The 24,208-nt window shown below is 32.0% G+C and overlaps 1 protein-coding gene across 12 annotated transcripts in view; it reads left to right on the top strand.

The window, feature by feature from the left end:
• The window catches only part of LOC145254806 (uncharacterized), a 400,418-nt gene that overhangs the window by 277,166 nt on the left and 99,044 nt on the right, over window positions 1-24,208 (top strand). For all 12 annotated transcript variants that reach the window (XR_013863805.1, XM_080113605.1, XM_080113609.1 and 9 more), the window contains 3 exons: window positions 8,089-8,223; window positions 11,070-11,159; window positions 19,508-19,607. Coding sequence is in view for 11 of the 12 variants with exons in the window: in XM_080113605.1 (XP_079969731.1) it covers window positions 8,089-8,223; window positions 11,070-11,159; window positions 19,508-19,607 (325 nt within the window). In the remaining variant the exon portion in view is untranslated. The remainder of the gene's footprint in view (window positions 1-8,088; window positions 8,224-11,069; window positions 11,160-19,507; window positions 19,608-24,208) is intronic.

Here is a 24,208-nt window from a genome sequence, read left to right on the forward strand (position 1 = left end):
GATTAAAAGCTAGCTTACTTACCTGGCATTGTCCAGGAAATCATTTTGACTTTTAATTATTGTATCATTTTTTTTTTATATTTGTATATAGAGGATTCACTCCTAAACTAATCGACTGATCATTTATACAATTTGATAAGCTATAAATATTTAAAATAGTTTCAGATGCATAGTGGTCATTGATACATTAATACATTTGTGGAAAGACATGAACCTGCACCCTCTCCCCCTTTCAGCTGTGGATAAAGATAGCAACTTGTGTTCAATTAATCACATACAGTAAAAAAAAAAAATTAAATATTTCGTTTTAGTTGAGGCGATCTGAATAGATGACATTTAAATATATGTAAATTGGTTAAAATATAATTTTACACAAAAATAAATTTAAATTGGAAAATATTTATTTAAAGTTTATTTTAAGTTAAAAAAAAAAATGACAATATAAATTGTTTCCTTTTCCAATAGCTATAAAAGCAATAAATAAATGTGGCAATAGTCTTTTTAATTGTTAAGAACCTATATATTTATATAGAAAAATAGGGTTAAGTATTCAAATATATAACAAATAAATATTACCAAAGGCAAGATAAGTTACTCTTCTACCAACCTATATAAGATTTATGTGTTTTAACATATTTTAGAGCTTTTATCCGATTTGCAAAAGCAAGTAGTGCTGAGTTGGTAAGTTAAACTGACAACATGGCCGACAAGAACATGCCATGTTCTGAGTATCAATAATGGCCCAAAACTCAAAAAATAAACAAAATACTAATAGAAATCCATTCAATAAATATTTGTTAGTTTCTCTACTAAATGCCCGGTATATATATATATATATAGAATACACTCCTAAACTAATTAATAAAACATTGTGAATTTAGTAATGCAACTACTAGGTGTAATGTTTGGTAATGTGAGTTGTGAAAATTATGATACCTCTACTTAGACATCAATAATAAGCATTCTTAAAAATTTCAATTTATTTGAAGAATTGAAAAAGTTTTTTGTGGGGTGGGGAATCAGATAATATGGACACTACCTCTCATTTGAAAATTCAAATATTTCAGATTTGCATTGAATTTGATTTATAATCCTTATATACCAATTAAGCAAGATTTTCTAACTTTTTCTTAAGACCCCTTAAGCTTAAGCCATAAATTTTAGACATTTTCTAGAATCAGAATTATGTGATTGAGTTTGATCAGAGTTGAAATAAGGATTCCAGACATGAGGTTTAGGATAATATCCTGATTTTAATCTTTCAAAACCTGTTCTGTGATGGGTACTTCCAGTTACCTATAAAAGATTTCCCCAGTTTAATTAAATTTATCTTCCTCTGAGAACATAGTACATTTTTTTGTCTTTTCTTTCCTTCTTAATTATGTCATTTACCATCATGTGCATGTTGGTGAAAGGTGACTGAGGTAAGAAGTGGTGTGAGGTAGGGGAGTAAAGGGAGTTGCAGTAGCATAAAAGAGTAAGAAATGAATAAATGACATAAATAAAAAGGAAAACGGCTAAACATTAACATAAGAGGAGCATGTCTATAAATATAAAAGCGAAAATGTATGTATGTATGTATGTGTTCGCTTTTTCTGTGTGTCTACAAAAGGCTTCTTTCAGAGAAGCGGTCGCTCGCTTCACAACTTTTTAAAACTTTTTATATCACATATAAATCGTAATACCTCACAGTTAACAACGAAGCTCGCCTGTCTATTTAATTTGCTCGATTTCGGAAAGATTAATATTCAACATTTGTCGCTCGCCGCATGTGGGTTAGGTAGTCTTTTTCCTATAACATCTTGGGGGGGGGAGCGTTCAGCAGTAAATACTATCCCGCAGTAAAACTTGACCTCATTAACTCATTAAAACGGGCACTTGCTAAATCGAAGTAATTAAATAAATTCAAACGTGTTTCCGTTAGCATCTCGCGGTGGGGCAATGGTTAACGTCGCACGTTTTTTGTTTTTTTTTCACACTTTAACTTACAACTTTGCCTCAATGGTTCGGGTTCAATCCTCATATTTACTTTTTTTTTTTAACCCCCCCACCCCCCACACACACCTCCAAACACCCGGGCAACGCCTGGTACCCCTCGCTAGTCATAAATAAAGGAGAAAAGGAAGTCGGTAAAGCTGGATAAAAATGTAGTATCTGTTCTGTCATAAAATTGGAAGAGGATAAATTTCTAAGTAATTGTTAATGGCCATGAATATATATATATCCTTACAAATAAGAAGTAACCATGTCCCACATTAGGTTAAACCGTTTGTCACACCCACCCCTTATGGGAAATGAATACACAAAGCATAGTGAAACACAAAATGCATAAAAACAAATCTATTATGTTATGGGTGTTTGCCTGTTTGTATGCAGATAGAAATGTGATTGGTTGACAAAAAAATGATTAGGCATTACAAAGGCAATAGTTTTTATGATGTTGATAACCCAGTTCAAGGTTCACGTAAATTTAAAGGAGTTTAAAAAATTTTTTTAAAATTGGATGCATTTTCTCTCTCTCTCTCTCTATATATATATATATATATATATATATATATATATAGATTCTTATAAATGTTTTTTGTGTATTGATATTCATATTAAAACCCCTTTTTTCTATTTATTTAAAAAGAAAATACAACTTTGTTATAGATGGGTCATGGAATTGCATTCATCTGCAAAAGATCTGGATAATTTTCATATTCTTTTAAACATTCATTTTAATTAATTCTTTATTAGTTTTTTTGGGGGGTTTTCTCATGGGATGGTCATCTTTAGTAAACTATTATGTGTAATATTCATACAGATGTTCTACATGATTTATACTTACGTAATATTTGCGTAAAAAGGTTATAGTAAACAAAAATTTCTTTCTATATGTATTTATGTATGCATATATATATATATATATATATTTGTTAAAAGATTTTGCCTACCAAACTGTCAGTTTTTAGTTTACAGACATGAAACTTAATATGTTGGATATTTGAAACCATGCAAAACTTTATATTTGAGTTTTCGCCAGGGAAAATTGGTGCAAGTGTGTGAAAAAAAAAATGAAATTTGTCAAGTGAAAGTCCAACAAGTGCATTACGAATATGCATGCGTAACGTAATAGCTGTTGGTTGTTTTGATTTTTAGCCTTGCAGCAAACGTCTTCATAGCTTAGGCATTAACGTCAAAGGAGAAAGTAAATCGTAAGGTAAACATTTTGGTTTCGATTCTCGGTGACACACAAGTCATTTTTTTTTTTTTTTTAATTTTTTTAAAAAACTTTTTAAATCATTACTATATATTGGATCCAATATAATAAATACAAAATCTGCATTAATCAAAATGTCATATTTAAGCGTATTTTATGACTGGCCAATGCCATTCGGCCTGCTAGTATATACAATAAACTAACTTTCTTTTCTTTTTTTTTTTTTTAATACAAAAGAGTCACCATTTATCAAGACCCAGAGGCCACTCGAGGATAAGGGTTAATAGGTATAAATAAGTACCGGAAATTTTGTAAATTGGATTATTTAGGTGGATGGTTCATCAAGAACTTGTTTACAGACTTGAAGACAATCAAATTGTAGTCAGTTGGAAAGCAGGTAACCGGAAGAGAGTTCCACAGGTGTGCAGTTCTAAGAAAGGAGCTTTGTTCATATACAAAATATTTTTATTCAATGAAAAAGATTTTTTTGTATATTGCACAAAAAAGTAGACAAAGGATTTGTTCAAAGCAAATTACTTTTTGCTTAAAAACAATTTTTTTTTTTGTAGTAGAGATTTAGAAGACTATCACAATACGAGGAATGAGATATAGTCGGTGTTGATGAGAGAAGACGAAAACAAGTGGCGATTTACAAATCAATAAATACACACATATATGTCTATATATACATATATTTATTCAATTGTATTAAGTGTAAATGTCTTACTTGTGTAGCTATGTACTCTCACATGCAAATACTGTTTTCCAAAAAAAACTTTTCTCTGTACAAGTTATAAATGAGTAGTCGCTAGATAAAAATCTGTATACCCAGGTACTGTATCAAAACTGATAAGTAAGCAGATATAACCGAGTGTTTAATTTATTTAGTAAATCAGATTAAATAAATTATTTTGTTTAATGTTTTTTTTTTTTTTTGCCAACACACACACACACACAAAAATACCTGAACATATTCATCATAGTTACTTTTTTATGGAAATACAAAGTAACATAATTTTTTTTCCATATGATTTCACAAATGCTTTCTCTGTAGTGGCTATAAATCTGTAGAAGCTGTGTAAAGATGGAAATTGACATACCCAGGTACTGTACCAACACAGCTGAAGGAGCGTCGATAAACTAGTTAAAAAAAAAAAAAATGGTTTTAATTTTAGTAATTTAAGTTTTATCTGCTTTCTTCAACAAGCCCAAGTTGTATGCTCAGAAATGTTTGAAATGTAATTTCACAATTTTCTTTCCAGATTAATTTTAAAGAAAATGTAAATGCATGAAGATGCAAATGATATATATCTTCATATAATGGCGATTTGGTGTTTGTCTCTAAAACATTGAAAATTGATTTTAGATTGCTAATATTCTCGGTCATAACTATGCTTTATTAATCTGCAATGGTTATTAAAGCAAGATGGTTTTTTTTTTTGATCTGTCAGTAATAGCATGTTTTTTTTATCTTTTTTTTTTTTTAATTATTTTTTAAAGTTACTACTTATCAAGTCTGAAAGCCACTTAAGGATATAGTTAATAACATGCAATGATAGCTTGTTGAAAGGTGAAGAACATCACGAGAGGATTGAGGATGGTTAATGGAAGGAACTAAGTTACTTGTAGGGGCGGAATCACTTTACATTGGATTTGGAGAATATGGTGTAATATGCAGGGAAGCAGTTCTGCAGTAATGTGCTCCATAATAGAATTCTTTTTACATATGTTTACATATTTTATCATAATTTTTTAAATTTTTATTTTATTGAACATTGGTTTCCATTTTTAAGAAAAAAAAAATTTGATTCTATTTTTTTTTTTTTTAAATAGATTTTATTGACTTAGAAATATTTTTCAAATAGGTGCCATCTTAACTAAGCACTAAATTCAGCATTAGTTATCTACCTCTGAGGAGCCAATACAGTTATAAAATTCTTAGCATTAAAAGACATCTGGAGAGCTCAAATAGCTTAGTTGGTTTCGCCTTGGATTGAAGATCTGGAAATCTTGGAATCAGATTTTTTTTATTGCTTTTTCTTTTTTTTTACATTGTTTATTTATTTATTTTTTCATTGTTTATTTACATTTAAAAAATATGCAACAGTATAAAGTACTAAAACCTATGCATTTCTGCTTCTTTATTAAAAAAATGTCAGCTATTTCAATATTTTGTTAAATAAAAAAAAAAAAATGAATTTGTGACCCTTTGGAAATTTAATTAAATTTAACTTTAAAAGTACCTTACATAACAAAAAGAACGGCATTTTTTTTTTTTTTTTAAATGCAGTGAGATATCTGTTCACATTCATTTAAACTTCTGCAGGTTAGTCCAGTCAGGGAAGCAGGAAACAAAGAGAGGATTCTGAAGTCTATTGAAGTAGAATAGCATTTAGAGATCTCAACAGTGAGTCGGTGGTTATCGTATTTGACTCGCTGTCTTTAGGTTTTGGTTTCGATCTCGGCTCATAATTTTTGTTCTTACAAGAAAAAAAAAACATAATACTCACATGCACATGTCTCAGTTTGTTTCCGTTTTTATTTTTACTTCATTTTTATTAAAAGGAATTTACTGTTACGTTTAATAGCTACGGTATTTCTGTTTATGATAAATAAAAATTCTGTATTAATTAAAATATAATATTTATGCGTATTTTACGACCGGGCAATGCCAGACGGCCTGCTAGTAATCTATAAAATGTTTATTACCTGAATTGATGGGATATCTAATTTGCATACTGATTCTTAGAAGTCATTTTTATAAATTAGTATTATTGAGTTGATTATTTTATTTTTATGCATCAGATTGCCCCCCCCCCCTCAACTTTGGAATAGCAATTCTCAAATCTTAAGGGAGATAACTTTTCTTACCTTACATGTTCCATTTTAATTATTTTTTTAGACTTTTTTCACCAAGGATTTTTTTCTTTCTTTCCACACTTATTTTTTGATATCAACTTATTTTTTGATATCAACTTATTTTTTGATATCAGCTTATTTTTTGATATCAACTTATTTTTTGATATCAGCTTATTTTTTGATATCAACTTATTTTTTGATATCAGCTTATTTTTTGATATCAACTTATTTTTTGATATCAACTTATTTTTTGATTTTAATTATGTCTGCAGCATATTCCCACCAACATCTGTTTTTATTATTTGTATTCTTAGCGAAAATCTTGGGCATTTAGCATTCACTTAAGTCGTTGAGTAAACCTAGGGAAACTGTGATATGGACTAAATTTTCCATTAGTTTTGGTGAAGTTTTGCTTCCTTTGTTCAAACTCGTTTGATCTGCATCAATTCACTGTTCTGATAACTCATTGTAATACAGCTTCTTATTCCAGTAACTTCTTTCCAAGAGTTAATTTCATGACAAGTGCTCATCTGAGCTTCAATCTACGGTCTCCCCATACCAAACTTTCACAAAAAACGCTCGTCTGGCCGATACCACTATCAATAATTTCCCACACTCCTTGTCTGTGCCTAGACCTAAATGTAGATTCCACGAACAAAGATTCTTTCTTAGAACTGCACGCCTGTGGAGCTCTTCCGATTGCCTGCTTTCCAGCTGACTACAATCTGATTGTCTTCAAATCCAACGTAAACAGGTTCTTGATGAACCGTCCCCATAAGTAATCCAATTTACAAAATTTCCACTACTTATGTTTACTACGCCATAATCACATTAACTAATCTATACCCATTAACCCTTATCCTCAAGTGGCCTCCGGGCCTTGATAAGTGGTGATTCCTGTGTGGGGGGGACTGCAATCTTGTGAAACCCTCTTTCTGCTGACTGTTTTTCAAGACCACGGTCAAATAAGCATCTCCTGTCTTTGTGATAATCATCCTCTGTTCTTGTTAACTCTTTATATCAAGTGACTTCATGACTTGTCTGGAGTGATTTCATATTAAAAAAAAAAAAAAAAAAAAAAAAAAAAAAAATGCACACTTTATTTAAAATTGTGACTGCCGTGAATGTATTAGTCATATAAAGACATTTTAAGTTTAATATTATTTTTTTGGATTTATGAATTAAAAAAATGCCAACAGTCTATAAAATTGTGTTTTTAGTGGGTTTTTTTCCCTTGTTTTTGAATGGAACAAGTTTTAACAATCTAATAAAAAAAATATTTTCAATTCCATTTCAAAACAAAAATATTTGCTTTTGTAAATAAATACAAAGAAAACAAATTTTCAGAAAATTTGAGATGAAAAAGTTATCTCCCCTGACATGTCATATTACCACTTTAAAGTAAAAATAATATAATAATCCATAGAGAATTTTCTCTATAATAATAAATACGTAATCTGCATAAATTAAAATATGTTTAAATGCATCTTACGACCGGGCAATGCCAGGCGGCCTGCTGGTAATAATATAAAAGTAAAGAGACTTTTTCAAAGTTATGCTAAAAGCTTCCCCTTATGTAAAACATTCACAACAAATACTCGCCTAGCTACAACCGCTGTAAATAATTTTCCTTTCTTACTCTATATACCTAAAACTAAACAGAATTTCCATGAGCAAAGTTTCTTTCCAATAATTTTCATCTGTTAATACCACATGGCTACTTCCCAACTGACTGATATGTTTGTTTTAAAATCTAATGTTATCAAATTCTTGTTGAATTGGCCTTTTATATAATCAAATTTATCACGGTTTCAACCATCATAACCAACTGTAACAGTGTGCTGTATCACTGTCCACCTGACAAACTCTTATCCTTAAGATGTCTTTGGCCTTGATAAATGGTGCCTCATTAATAAAAAAAAACATAAATAATAAAAAAAATTTTTTTTTAAACATTTCGATTTTTAAATGCTTTTTTTTTTTTTTTTCTTTATTTAAAAAGAAATAATTTTCACTTTCTTTTGAAGACTATCATCCCGCCAACGAGATATGGTGCTAATCGTCAACGGACAATATCAGAAAGCAGTAACACAAGCACAGGAAGTGTTAAGAAAGCTCCACCCACAGCAACCAAAAAAGCAGATGATGTCAAACAGAAGCCGGTACGTTTTCAATTGCTCAGTTGTACTCTTTTAGACCCTCTTTTAGACCCTCTTTATGACCCCCTGTTTGCCAACGGTTTGGCAAGATCTAAATTACCGAACATACTGATTTACAACAGAATCAGATAAGACCAAATAACCATCGAGGGGCAGTAGAAAGTGGACCTTGGGTTTGGGCAGCCTTGTAACTCATTTCCCTTATTTTGTCCTTTAGTCCTCACATTCCATGAGCAATGTTTCTGACAAAGAGGGAAGAATTGCTGTTTTCCAAGTCAAAATCTATCCATCTAATATTTATCGTTAGTTTTTAACCATTAAGTAATTTTGTTTTCTCTTTTAGCTCCTTACATCTAGTGGCTTCATGTCTTGCCTGGGGCGATTTCCTTTATAAAAACTAAATAAATATCATTAAATATGATTAAATTTGTGCCCACTTTTGCATTAAATACTAATCCCTATTAATTCCTAACTATGCATTAAATGAATACCATAATACTTAGTTCACGGCACCTTATTATAACCAAGGTCCATACAAAATTTCATCCAGGTCAGCCCTGTAGTCTCTGAGAAAAAGTAGAAACAGTATTTTTTTTTTTTTTCACAACGGAATCAGGTTAGACCAAATAACTATCGAGGGGCAGTAGAAAGTGGACCATGGATTTGGGCAGCCTCGTAACTCTCATTTCCCTTATTTTGTCCTTTAGTTCTTACATTCCATGGGCGATTTTTTTAATAAAAAGAGAAGAAAAAAACTATTTAGCTGAAAAAATGTAAAAATAAGTTAAAAAAGAAAAAAAGATAACCATGTATAATGTGAATTAAAGTTGCATTTTTTCCAAAATTTGTTAATTACCAACTGTTTAAAATTTACAAAAAGTCAAAGATATCTGATTTATTATGACCCCTTTACGCCAAGCAGCTGTGTTCTAAAATTTATAATGATTGGTTAATTAGTTTAGGAGTGAATCCTTTACATACAAATATATAAACACACCCATACTTTAACTACATACAATTAGATACGAAATGCAATATTTAGCTACTTTATTTGTTAACTAAATATGAAGATGTGTGTAAGTAACTAAAACAATTATTAGCAAGATGTGCAGACATTTGTATAAATTTTATAATTGGATGAACATTTTGTTTTGCATTTGACTTTGTGGACTGTCGCTGTGATATATTTTTCATTGTTTGTAGTTATTCGTAACGGAAACAAATCTCATTTATGGAAGAAAGCATCGTGCAAGTCCATAATCCCCCACCTCCACCCCTTATTCCCATGAAAATATAAAAAATATCAGAAGGAAAGAAAAATTTTCCATGATGTAGGATGTACGTACCAGTGGCAGAAAGAAAATATTGTACATCAAGAATTTACACAAGTTGATCAAACAGTTTTATTAAAAAAAAAAAAATCAAATTTTCTGGCTAAACAACGATCGACAATCTCTTGACATCATTTTGTAGGAGAAGAGAGATAAGTCCAAACAATCCAGACTTTTACAAGATTATTGAAAGCTGTTCTTAATTTAGGGAGGGGGGGCATTGGAAAAAAATTCAAATAAGCTTAAAAATGATTTTCTTTATAAAAATAAATCTGCTTGATCAATTTGTGATTTTTGGTATATGATATTTTTTTCTGTCATGAGTATGTGCATCATAAAGATCAAAAAAAATTTTTTTGTTCTTTTTTAGGGAGGGGGAGTTATGGATTAGCATCGGAAGAATATATCAACAATTGAACTGAACTTATTTGAGTTATATATTTTTTTTATTTTCATGAAATGCTACAAAAAGCAAAGCAGAAAAATAAAAAATTAGGCACAAAGCCACTTAAAAATTGGGGGGGGGGATCTTCGGTCATCCTCATCATTGTACCTTGGGTAATCTACGCTAACCCCAGATAGAGTTCACATTCAGCATAATACCGCCAACGCAAATTCATTTTCCTTGAAAAAGTTTCTTTTTGCTAGATCATCAGAGGTGTTATATTTCACTTGTGGCGTGTCCTCAAACGTGTTTTAAGTCTATTTAATTTCTAAAAAAACAACCAATCTTTGTCATTTCTCGATTTATACACTCATTGGCGATAATAAAAACACACACACAGCTGGCTATAAAAATATTTTGTTTATTTATAAATATAATCTGTTTGTTTTCGCATGGCAGTTTGACAAGGGCATGCATGATGGGGTTGGTGGTGTGCGGAGAAAAACGTTTTTTCTTAGCACGCCCCTTGTCTGTCTCTCTCTCGACTCCCCATCTGTCTCTTTTTATTTGGCCTGAATGACATCAACATTTCAACCTATATTGTTTAAAAAATGTGGCCACTCGCTGACCAGGGATTTTAAGTCGTAGAATTTGACCCTCCTTTGATGTCATCTCCCAACTTGTGACCGACTTTTGTTTGCCATCCTTCCGGACCTTGCATACAGATTTGTGACTGTTTTGTTTGATATACCTCCCCGGAGATCTGGATTATCCAACAGAGGGAGTTAAATGACTCTTAGCTAACCACTCTACACGATCCTTAGATTTTTTATGGTTTTTAATTTTAGATTAATCCATGCAATGATAGACTCTGTTGAATCCTTTGCCACTCAAACTAAATAACTGTGACAAATATTGTCAAAGTAGATAACTGTGACAAATATTGTCAAAGTAACTCCCAACGTTACAATCTGTAAAAGTTAATTTACTTGTTTCTAGCAGCTCATATGTTCATACATATTTTATAAACATCCGAATACACTCTTATCATTTTCAACCTCCATTGTTTTTTGTTTTTTTCGCTTGTTTATTGTTACAAAATAAATTCATGCAACAAATTGTTTTATTTTTAGGCCGATCAGAAAAGCTGGTGGAATATATTTTCCAAATTGGGTGGGCAGCGGAAAAAAGATATGATCCTACCGGATGATAAAAATCCTGCTGTAAGTTCCAGCATCTTTTCTTTTTAATTATTATATTTTTCTTTGTCTGTCTATCCGTTCCACTTTTTCTGTGAAACCACTGGGTCAATGTGGCTAAAATTTTCCAGGACATTTGTTTTAAAGTGCAGCAAACTAAGTATTATGGTATCCGTTTGATGCACACTTAGGGATTAATAGGAATTAGTATTTAATGCAAAAATGAGTACAAATTTAACCATCTTCAGCCATCAATTTGGAATAAAGCACTCATTCTAAATCCACAAGTTATAAATTTTGTCCATTTTTAATAGACTAAAAAGTCTATTATATATTATACTAGCAGGAAAACTTGATGTTGTCCGGGATTGAATAAGGATCCCATACTTTTAATGTCATCGAAATTGGTAAAATTGCTTATTTTTTTAATCAAATCCACTGATTGCCTACTCTAGTTAGGGAGGGGGCCCCCCCACCCCACCCCTGTGTACCAGGAGGAAAATTCACATGCATCCCCGTAGTGACTTAGTTAAATTACAGTTGACATTGCACTGTTGAGAATTTACTGTTGATTTTATAAAATTGTCTGTAAATAATGGCTTTGCACAAAAAAATTCATTTCGAAACCCCTTGTCTTATCAAAGAACCAACTGTTTTTATGAAATTATTTTTGCCTAATCGCTTTAATAAAAAGTAAATGTATAAAAGTCAAGTATTATGGCTCAGTTGTGCTATAAAAAGAAACATTAATTTTGGACTTATAAAAGAATTTACAGTTGATTTTATAGATCGGGCTTTTCTGCTTGTGCATTGATAAAACTTCTCAAATACACTTTTGATGTTAGGTTGTATAAAAGTGTTAACTTTTAATAAAAATCAGACTTTCTTTAATCAGATTTTTTCTGCTTATTGATTTTCGATACTGATTGGACACATTCTGATACAAAACCTATCTAAGAACATTCCCAGACACATTAAGTACTTTCATGTTAAATTTCAAATAGATCGGTCCAGCTGTTTCAGAGTCCATAGGAAACGAACTCGTACACATAAAGTTCCTTTTATATAATAGTAAAGAAGAGATAGAGAATTACGAGGTGCCTTAAATAAGTTTCCAGACTTTTTTTTTGTATGTCAAGGTCTGGACTATAAGAGGGTGAGGAACTGCCTTAATGTCCATCTTAATCAAATAGTCTGTGACAAGGATGGAGTACCCTTGGGACAAACTTCACGTAAGTCTTCCGCATCTTCAGGTCCTCGTGAATAATTGTGTGTACAGTTCCCACACTGACATCAAACTGTGCACTTATTGTCTCTATAGACACAAGACGGTCCTTATGCATGAAATTCTTTATTTGACCAATCAACTCTGGTGTTTTGATTTCCTTACTCCTCCCACACCTCTCATCATCCCTCACAGACTATCTGCCTTCCTTGAATCTCTTATGCCAATCAAAAACTGATGCTCGATACACGCAAGATAGTTCAAAAGCAGTCTGAAGCATTACATATGTTTCTGTAGCATTTTTTTCCAAAGTTTATTGCATATCGTTCTTCTAAAGTGTCCTCATGTTCAGATTCCATTTTTGAAATTCCCCAGCTGTGATAATCAGGCTTCAGTAGGGTGAATTCCAATTCCTACTGTAACTGTTCATTTGAACTGGAAATTATAAAAACTAGCTAGTCATCTCATATGATGTATAGCAATAACATACTGAATTTTCAAGAGTCTGCAACAATTTTAAATGCTTGTACAAAAACGTCTGGAAACTTATTTTCGGCACCTTATAGGTTGTTTGAATATCTCAGTTTGTTATACTTAACAGGAATATAAGTTCTTTTTCTTTTTTTTTTTTGTTTAAATGAAATTCAGCCATTTCTTTTTAAATCTAGAAAAATCAAATTTCCACTTTCAATTGCTAAAACCTCTTCCCATGGATATGAGTGCTTTTTTTTTTTTAAATAACAAATGACAAGAGCTTTACCTCGTTATTTGTTTGTCGCTATTTGGCTGGATTTTATTTTTTTTTCTCTTTCTTCCCTTCTCTTTTATATTTCTCTCTTTTTTTTTTGTCTTTTTTTCCCCTCTCTTCTTCCTTTTGCTTTCTTTTCTTGTTTTGCCATCCTTTTCCATCATATGACAGTTATCTCTGAAAACTGAAAATGTTATTTTTGACATGAAGGCTGAAGTCATAAAGAGGATAAAGGAATTATGATTTTTACTTTATCAAAGAATGACCCCCCCCCATATATACACTGTGTCGTTCTCTTGATTTAAATTTTAAGTTGAAACTGATCAGCAGCTCAATTAATCTGATTATTAATTTATTTGTAAATTTGTTTGTTTTTTTGTTTGCATCATCATTGATATTGTCATCATATTTGGTTTAATGCTCAGTTTCCATGCTGATATGCATCAGACAACTTTAAGAAATTAACTTCAAAACTAACTTATCACTGCCCAGGTCTTTATTTATCCTTCCTCCCATGTTCTCCTTGATCATTTCCTGCAAACTGACTCTGCTACTTTAACTGTTCTACATCCACTTTTCCCTGAACTGTTTTTCAATGTTACCATACCATTGAAGTTTTAATCTGTACACATCTCCCCATACGGTTGAGATTTAATCTTCCTCTGGGGTCATCAGATCTAAACTTGTCTTAGACTTGCATTAGACACCCATTGTATCATTCTCATATAACTTTCCATGCAATGCATGTCCTCAACCCTTGATGGCCAGGTTTCATTTTGATACATCATTATCACTATATACATATACCTTTTTTCTCATCTCGATAGTAAATCTACAAGAATGTTTCAACTAGCCTATGACATATCCTGGAAAAGTCACCCAACAAACAAGTCATTGTATTGTTCCCTACCTCCCGTTTCCAATATTGTGAGACAGAAACATCTAGCACTTGCCGGTCATATTAGTCGCCATAATGAACCGGCAGGAAGCTCCTACTTGGAACTTCGGTGCAAAAAGGAAAGTTGGACGTCCATGTGTAAAACTGAAATCCATTATTAAATTAAAGAGGAAACTGGTCTAGCAGGAACTGAGCTGGTTGCTGTAATAGCTGACCAAGAACTCCGGTAATCGTTTCACTTGCGCCTACTGGCATTGGATGAAACCACAAAAGCATATACCTCTTGTGTTCTTTTCTTTGGTAATGCTTTGCAGAAATTCTTTCATCTCCATCCACTATTAACTCTTGCGGTCACACTAGCACCTGCTCCACTCTGTGTTCCAACGATATCACCAAGGTAACAAAACTTTTCAACAACTTCAATAGGTAACAAAACTTTTCAACGACTTCAATAGGTAACAAAACTTTTCAACAACTTCAATAGGTAACAAAACTTTTCAACGACTTCAATAGGTAACAAAACTTTTCAACAACTTCAATAGGTAACAAAACTTCTCAACAACTTCAATAGGTAACAAAACTTTTCAACGACTTCAATAGGTAACAAAACTTCTCAACAACTTCAATAGGTAACAAAACTTTTCAACGACTTCAATAGGTAACAAAACTTTTCAACGACTTCAATAGGTAACAAAACTTTTCAACGACTTCAATAGGTAACAAAACTTTTCAACGACTTCAATAGGTAACAAAACTTTTCAACGACTTCAATAGGTAACAAAACTTTTCAACGACTTCAATAGGTAACAAAACTTTTCAACAACTTCAATAGGTAACAAAACTTTTCAACAACTTCAATAGGTAACAAAACTTTTCAACAACTTCAATAGGTAACAAAACTTTTCAACAACTTCAATAGGTAACAAAACTTTTCAACAACTTCAATAGGTAACAAAACTTTTCAACAACTTCAATAGGTAACAAAACTTTTCAACAACTTCAATAGGTAACAAAACTTTTCAACAACTTCAATAGGTAACAAAACTTTTCAACAACTTCAATAGGTAACAAAACTTTTCAACAACTTCAATAGGTAACAAAACTTTTCAACAACTTCAATAGGTAACAAAACTTTTCAACAACTTCAATAGGTAACAAAACTTTTCAACAACTTCAATAGGTAACAAAACTTTTCAACAACTTCAATAGGTAACAAAACTTTTCAACAACTTCAATAGGTAACAAAACTTTTCAACAACTTCAATAGGTAACAAAACTTTTCAACAACTTCAATAGGTAACAAAACTTTTCAACAACTTCAATAGGTAACAAAACTTTTCAACAACTTCAATAGGTAACAAAACTTTTCAACAACTTCAATAGGTAACAAAACTTTTCAACAACTTCAATAGGTAACAAAACTTCTCAACAACTTGAATAGGTAACAAAACTTCTCAACAACTTGAATAGGTAACAAAACTTCTCAACAACTTGAATAGGTAACAAAACTTCTCAACAACTTCAATAGGTAACAAAACTTTTCAACAACTTCAATAGGTAACAAAACTTTTTAACAACTTCAATAGGTAACAAAACTTTTCAACAACTTCAATAGGTAACAAAACTTTTCAACAACTTCAATAGGTAACAAAACTTTTCAACAACTTCAATAGGTAACAAAACTTTTCAACGACTTCAATAGGTAACAAAACTTTTCAACGACTTCAATAGGTAACAAAACTTTTCAACGACTTCAATAGGTAACAAAACTTTTCAACGACTTCAATAGGTAACAAAACTTCTCAACAACTTCAATAGGTAACAAAACTTTTCAACAACTTCAATAGGTAACAAAACTTTTCAACAACTTCAATAGGTAACAAAACTTCTCAACAACTTGAATAGGTAACAAAACTTCTCAACAACTTGAATAGGTAACAAAACTTCTCACCAACTTGAATAGGTAACAAAACTTTTCAACAACTTCAATAGGTAACAAAACTTTTCAACAACTTCAATAGGTAACAAAACTTTTCAACAACTTCAATAGGTAACAAAACTTTTCAACAACTTCAATAGGTAACAAAACTTTTCAACAACTTCAATAGGTAACAAAACTTTTCAACAACTTCAATAGGTAACAAAACTTTTCAACAACTTCAATAGGTAACAAAACTTTTCAACAACTTCAATAGGTAACAAAACTTTTCAACAACTTCAATAGGTAACAAAACTTCTCAACAACTTTAATAGGTAACAAAACTTCTCAACAACTTCAATAGGTAACAAAACTTTTCAACAACTTCAATAGGTAACAAAACTTTTTAACAACTTCAATAGGTAACAAAACTTTTCAACAACTTCAATAGGTAACAAAACTTTTCAACAACTTCAATAGGTAACAAAACTTTTCAACAACTTCAATAGGTAACAAAACTTTTCAACGACTTCAATAGGTAACAAAACTTTTCAACGACTTCAATAGGTAACAAAACTTTTCAACGACTTCAATAGGTAACAAAACTTTTCAACGACTTCAATAGGTAACAAAACTTCTCAACAACTTCAATAGGTAACAAAACTTCTCAACAACTTCAATAGGTAACAAAACTTTTCAACAACTTCAATAGGTAACAAAACTTTTCAACAACTTCAATAGGTAACAAAACTTTTCAACAACTTCAATAGGTAACAAAACTTCTCAACAACTTGAATAGGTAACAAAACTTCTCAACAACTTGAATAGGTAACAAAACTTCTCAACAACTTGAATAGGTAACAAAACTTCTCAACAACTTGAATAGGTAACAAAACTTCTCAACAACTTGAATAGGTAACAAAACTTTTCAACAACTTCAATAGGTAACAAAACTTTTCAACAACTTCAATAGGTAACAAAACTTTTCAACAACTTCAATAGGTAACAAAACTTTTCAACAACTTCAATAGGTAACAAAACTTTTCAACAACTTCAATAGGTAACAAAACTTTTCAACAACTTCAATAGGTAACAAAACTTTTCAACAACTTCAATAGGTAACAAAACTTCTCAACAACTTGAATAGGTAACAAAACTTCTCAACAACTTGAATAGGTAACAAAACTTCTCAACAACTTGAATAGGTAACAAAACTTCTCAACAACTTCAATAGGTAACAAAACTTTTTAACAACTTCAATAGGTAACAAAACTTTTCAACAACTTCAATAGGTAACAAAACTTTTCAACAACTTCAATAGGTAACAAAACTTTTCAACAACTTCAATAGGTAACAAAACTTTTCAACAACTTCAATAGGTAACAAAACTTTTCAACAACTTCAATAGGTAACAAAACTTTTCAACGACTTCAATAGGTAACAAAACTTCTCAACAACTTCAATAGGTAACAAAACTTTTCAACAACTTCAATAGGTAACAAAACTTTTCAACAACTTCAATAGGTAACAAAACTTTTCAACAACTTCAATAGGTAACAAAACTTTTCAACGACTTCAATAGGTAACAAAACTTTTCAACGACTTCAATAGGTAACAAAACTTTTCAACGACTTCAATAGGTAACAAAACTTTTCAACGACTTCAATAGGTAACAAAACTTCTCAACAACTTGAATAGGTAACAAAACTTCTCAACAACTTGAATAGGTAACAAAACTTTTCAACAACTTCAATAGGTAACAAAACTTTTCAACAACTTCAATAGGTAACAAAACTTTTCAACAACTTCAATAGGTAACAAAACTTTTCAACAACTTCAATAGGTAACAAAACTTTTCAACAACTTCAATAGGTAACAAAACTTTTCAACAACTTCAATAGGTAACAAAACTTTTCAACGACTTCAATAGGTAACAAAACTTTTCAACGACTTCAATAGGTAACAAAACTTTTCAACGACTTCAATAGGTAACAAAACTTCTCAACAACTTCAATAGGTAACAAAACTTTTCAACAACTTCAATAGGTTCTTTGCTATTTTGAATATACTTTCTCCACATCTGAGTTCTCATTCATCTCCATTGTATTACATTTCTCACACACAAATTGGTTATCATCTCATCATCAACCCATCAGTAATTGAACTTTTTTTGCGTATCTAATGTGAACGATGAAAAATTGAGATTTTATCCGACTTCTTTTCCACAAACTAAGCAGAAAAACTTTTCTCTTTTTTTTAAGATTTCCAACACTATAAATACTGATCATCAGTTTGAGTTTGATAACATTCAATTTCAAATGTTTAGTTTTCCAAAATATTTCGCCCAATTTTTTTTTTTTATCAAATCTAACAAATAGATCGTCCATTATTTCACAGGCAAGTGCTAAATTATTGGCATAACTTTTCGTTAACCCGTATGAAACTCCTTCGAAGACACAAATGAAAAGCAATGGAGTCAAAGATTATTTCACTGATTAAATATTTTTAAAAAATTAACTAAATTTTCATTGTTCTTATTTTGAATGTTTATTCTGACGTTTTGTAACCTCTGACCTTTCTCAGTTGCATCTTGTCGAACTCTGGAATCTGTACGGATTTTTTATGGAACCCTCGACATATAGATTCATAATACATTGATACACCGGTTCCCGTCGGATCACCAAAGTTAAGCAACGTTGAGCCTGGTCATTACTAAAATGGGTGACCAATTTGGGAATTCCAGGCGCTATATATAGGAGGACGTTGACATCTCCCTGCAAGAGTTGCTAAAAAAAACCTAACATCATCTCCCCAAATGGGGGATATACATGCAATTGGGAACCACTCGTGAATTTCATACTCCCATGGAACTACCATTTTTGGAGGAAGACGGTCAAACCTGAATAGGGTCCGTGCCGTTTCACACACATATAGATTCACAATTTCAACAAGATACAAGGACTGTGGTTACATCAGCTGAAATGTTATCAGAATAACATCCAGGATGAGAACAATCTAAATTATTAATCTTTAAAAGTTCCGAAACATTTTTACAAGTTTAAATGTCTTTTTATTACATCATATAGATTGTTTGGAGTTTTTGTATCTTTTGCTGCCCTCTTCGTACACCCATGGGTAGGCCATGGCCAAGGTTTGGAAATTTATCTTGATTTCAGCTTTATTATCATTAACTACTCAAATCGCAGTTCATGTTGCAATAGCATTTTTATTCAAATATGAGGATTGCACTCTTAACCATAAGACGACTCTGAACATATTGTTAACATGAACACGTGGCATAACGGTGAATGGCATTGGTTAACCATCCATTCTAAATGATGGTCTTTTGAAGATTGAATCCTGCCTACATATGATAAGAACTTAGAACAACATAAAATAAATTTATTTACCAAATCTTATTTCATGGAATGAGGAGAATCCATCCTTATTAAATAAAATGTCCAGTTCGAAATTTGGCATCGGTTCTCATGGAAATATCTTCTGAATGATCAAAAATTCCAATTGAGATGAGAATAGTTATTTGAATAATTATCTTTATTTTATTTTTTTCCAATAATTCCAGATTGTATGGGATCCTGACAGACAAAGATGGATAAACACTGAAGAGGATGATGAACCGGACGCGCCCAATCTTCCTCCACCCAAAGACACGGAACTTAAACGTAAGTTGCTATACTTTCCCTTTTTGAATAGATGAGATGTTTTGTTATTCTTTTCTCTTGCTGTGTGTGTGTGTGTGTTTTTTTTTCTGTATCGTTTATACAGGGTGGAAAAGACAATATGATTCCATTTCCGTTTGATGACAACAGTTTTCTTTTTTTGGTGCAGACCATCTGCTAGTTGGCCAGTTGTGTGCAAATCTGAAGAGCGATAGGGGCCTTCTATCATGTCTTAAAGTGACACAATGTTCAACGAGCGAGATTGGTGATGTGCTGCTGTACAATTCATACTCTCTACCGATCCAAGTTATGACAACAGGACCATTGCCAGCACCCTCAAAATATAAATCCGGACAGCTCAACCATCCTAGTTATGGGCTTTGGTGTGATTTCAAGTGAGGGCCACATCATGCTATCTCACATCTTCGAAGTCGGCTTGAAAATCAACACCAAAGTGTACCTGGACGTGCTGAAGTGTGATGATCCCTTGGTGCAATCAGGTGGCCGCTGGCAGACCCTGGGTGTGGCAGTGGAACTCAGCGTCAGCCCACAAGTCCAAAAAGATCCAGACTTGGTTTCAGGAGTGTTCCGGATCTGTATCAAGGTGGTCATTTAGGTTGAAGGCGGCTACATTGAATAGTTGTCAGCTTTACTACATAATCAAGTTACCTGAATTGATTTCTTTCAATAAAAATTTTTAAATAAAGCTATAGTGTTGATTTCTTTAGGGTGACAAATTTATTGTTCCACTCTGTAAATTGAGAGATTGGGAGTTGAGGTGAAAACCCAAAACATATTCTCCTTGGAATTTGTAAGTTTAAGAAGCAAATACAATACATAATTTTTTTTTTTTTTTTTTTTTTTTTAAGCATTTATTTATTCATCCACAGGCATAGAAACGGGGGTTCCCCCCCCCCCACTTTTCCTTCCTCGTGGCAGAAAAGTAAAGTGTTTTTTTATTTTTTTGTCAAACGTTCAATTTCTCCTTTTTTTATTTCCGAAAAATCCCTGAATTAAGCATAAAAGTCTTGTATGAAACAAAATTCACATGCATTTTGATCCATCAGTGTGTCACACTTATTTCACTAGTAAAAAATCTGTATATGAACAAATTTTAATGAGTTAAAAGATTTCTATAAAAAGCTTTTTGTCAATCAGTTTGTCATGCTCAAGTTTGAAATAGAATTTTTGTTATATATATTATATTAATTGAAATTCATTATTGAGATGAGTATTATTTATTAATTCATTGCGGACTTTTATCCTCATCTTTCTTAGTTGTTTCATGACGTTTTGGCCAACTATACCTCTGATGAAAGCCAGAGGAATAGTTGGCCAAAATGTTGTGAGATAACAACTATGGATGGTAGTAATTGCTGAGAATGCAGTTAGGAGATTTGGAGTTCCTATCCCCTCGTCACAGTTCCTATCCTGATGAAGGTCAGAGGAATAGTTGGACATGTGTTTTTGTTATACATGTTCCTATTTACTTGCCTCCTTATGAGGGCGGAGTTAGACACAAGGTCGGTTTTTAATGTTAGGGAAAGTCCAGCTCCCCAAAACTCTGGATAGGAACAGAAATAAACATTGTCTCAGTCATGAAGGATTTCTTCTTCACTGACAGAGGACAGAAAAGGTGAAGTGTAGCATCCGAGTACTACACTGATCTTGGCATGAAGTCCAGGTAGAGAAATAAAAAAAAAAAAAAAAAAAAAAAAACGTCTTAAACTGGAAAGTTTAACGAAATAATGTGTCACTCTGACAAGAAATGTAATTGAAAATAGAACCAAATTTATCCAAAATTTGTGAACGATTTGTCAGCTTTAGCAAAAAGTGTTTTTTTATATTTAAATAAGTGGGCAAAAAATACTTTCCAAACGTCACGTTTTCTGTTAGTGATGTCACTTGTTTTAAATGAAGGATTTCTCCACCACTGACCGAGGACAGAAAAGGTAGAGTGTAGCATCAGAACAGATACTACACTGTGATCTTGGCCCGAAGATGTTGTTCATTTTTATTTGTTAATTAATGTCCTATTCCCATTTTCTAAAATTTATTTCTATTCATTCCAAACAACATGTATTAGCACAGACGCATACTCTGATAGAGACCAGATTTATACAGGGCTAGCAATCTGGATAGGGAATTGGGTAGCAAGACAGTTATTTCTGAATTGATCTAATTTCATTTTGAAATATTTTGCTTTTACTGTTAATCTGATCTCCCAACTTGTTTATATTCAGATTTTTATTTTCAGAAAATTTAGATGAGATAAGTAATTGGTACCATCGGTTTCAAACCTGATAATATGGAATCGTATTAGATCCCCATAGCAAGCTTTCTTCAGCTGATACTGAAGAGAGCTTGATATGGGGATCTAAAACGGTTCCATATTATCAAATTTGAAACCGACGGTACCAATGATTTATCTCATCTAAACTTTCTGAAAATAAAAATACGAATAATATGCTCTTATTTTTGGAATTTTTTCCTTATAATAGAGCACTCTGCTGGACTCCTTTTTCCCAAGAATAACTTGTCTTAGAGAGGCCTCATGTTTTGAAAAGCTTCTGGGCTTGACCTTTACTCCTGATCTGAAATGAAACACATATATCAAATCCGTTGCCAAAGCCGCTGGAAAATGGTGGGTCCTTCTATCAATCCAGTAGATATGTCACTGCTAATGCAATTCTCTATCTATATAAGAGCCAGGTACGTACAAGGATGGAGTACTGTTGGCACATCTGAGCAGGAGCTGCTAGAAAGGACTTATCCTGCCTTGATAGAGTTCAAAATAGACTTTGTAGCCTCGTAGGAAATGTCCTTTTCTCTTCCTTATCTGCTTTATCATTATTTTCATGGCAAGTGCTTGACTGAGCTTCAATCTATGGTTACCCCTCGTCAAACTTTCACAAGAAACACTCGTCTAGCAGAAAACACTATCAATAATTCCCCTCACTCGTTATCTGTGCCTAAACCTAAACGTAGATTCCATGAACAAAGCTTCTCTCTTAGAACCGCACGCCTGTGGAATAGTCTTCCGTTTTCCTGCTTTCCAGCTGACTACAATCTGATTGTCTTCAAGTCCGACGTAAACAAGTTCTTGATGAGCTGTTCCACTTAAGTTAACAAATTTACCGAATTTCCATTACTAACGAGTACTGTATGTACACTCTTTAATCCTTATCCTCGAATGGCCTCTGTGCCTTGATAAGTAGTGATGCCTAGGTAAAAAAAAAACTATATATATATATATATATTTTTTTTTTCTTTTGGTAAAAGGAATAGACATACAAGTATTTACTCATTTTCAAAATGTTATTCTTTTATTGGTTACACCGTGCATACAATTATCAGTTAAGGACCTAGTATCGGCATACGAGTACATGATAGGTTAACAATTATAATTTTGTACAACTGAGCTTCATCAGCACATAGAAAAACCAATGTGTTAAAAATTTAAAAAATTAGCTACAAACCAATTGTTTAGCCCATGATTATCGGATATCTAGAAAAAAAAAAAATGAAGCATGTGCAACAGAAAGGAAAGAAAGCCAGTTACCTACTACTACTACAGAATCCAAGGAATTATTGTAAAGCAAGTGCGTTTTAATTTAAAATGTAGATAAAGCATGTTTGCTACATTATATAGATGTTGTGGATAAAAAAAAAAAAGGAATACCCATTGTGTTAATAAGTCTTGATTCATGGGTTGTGAAACTTTTGACAATTTGGTTTTTCTATGCGCTGATGGAGCTCAGTTGTACAAAATTATAATTGATGAACTATTATATACTTGTATGCTAACACTGAGGACTGAAACAATTCTGTGCAAGGTGTTACTAATAAATAAAAGACCAACATTTTGAAAATGAGTAACAGCTTGAGTGTCTGTTCCTTTTAACATGGTATCTTTAAGGAAAATATTTATAGCTCTAGTATCACACTATTGAGCTATCTAAAAAAGGACTTTATTTATATTTAAACGATTCATGAGTGGGGACAGTAGAAGGCATTTGTTTCAAAATATTTTCGTGCTTCCTTTAAAACATGTCAATATATTCTATATGGAAAAAAGGTATTGTTGATTAATACTCCTGCCCCCCCCCCATAAAATTAAGATTTTACTTTTTTTAAGCAATTTAGGCAACACTAGGTAACTAATGGGAAGAAGCAAGTTGAAGAAACTCATCTTAATTTCAGATTTGTTTTTTCATTTGCTAATCTCATCTCTATTCAAACTTTACTAATTTTTTTCTTTTCCAGTTTATTTTTTTTTTTTTTTGCGTATTTTAGAAAAATTAACCTATCATCTTCAAAATTGAGTCTTGGATTTTTTTTTCATGTATTTACTAACCTATAAAAAGCCTGGCATCATACATGTATTAAATTCTAAGAAAAAAGTCAAAACATTCAACATTTATAGGTGCATAGATAATTTATATTTAGTTGTTTTTCTATTTGCATTGCTTTGATGTGGAATAGTAAATTTTGATACAAAAAATTGGAAGACTTATTTGTGCCTGAACTACACCTGCCGTTAATTTTTTTGCCGTCACTCAAATAACCATACCCCCCCCCCCTTGACACCCTATCCATTTTAA

The sequence above is a fragment of the Euprymna scolopes genome, chromosome 30 (genome assembly GCF_053919585.1).
Source record: "Euprymna scolopes isolate OS-2025 chromosome 30, ASM5391958v1, whole genome shotgun sequence".
In the NCBI taxonomy this organism is placed as follows: Eukaryota; Metazoa; Mollusca; class Cephalopoda; order Sepiida; family Sepiolidae; genus Euprymna; species Euprymna scolopes.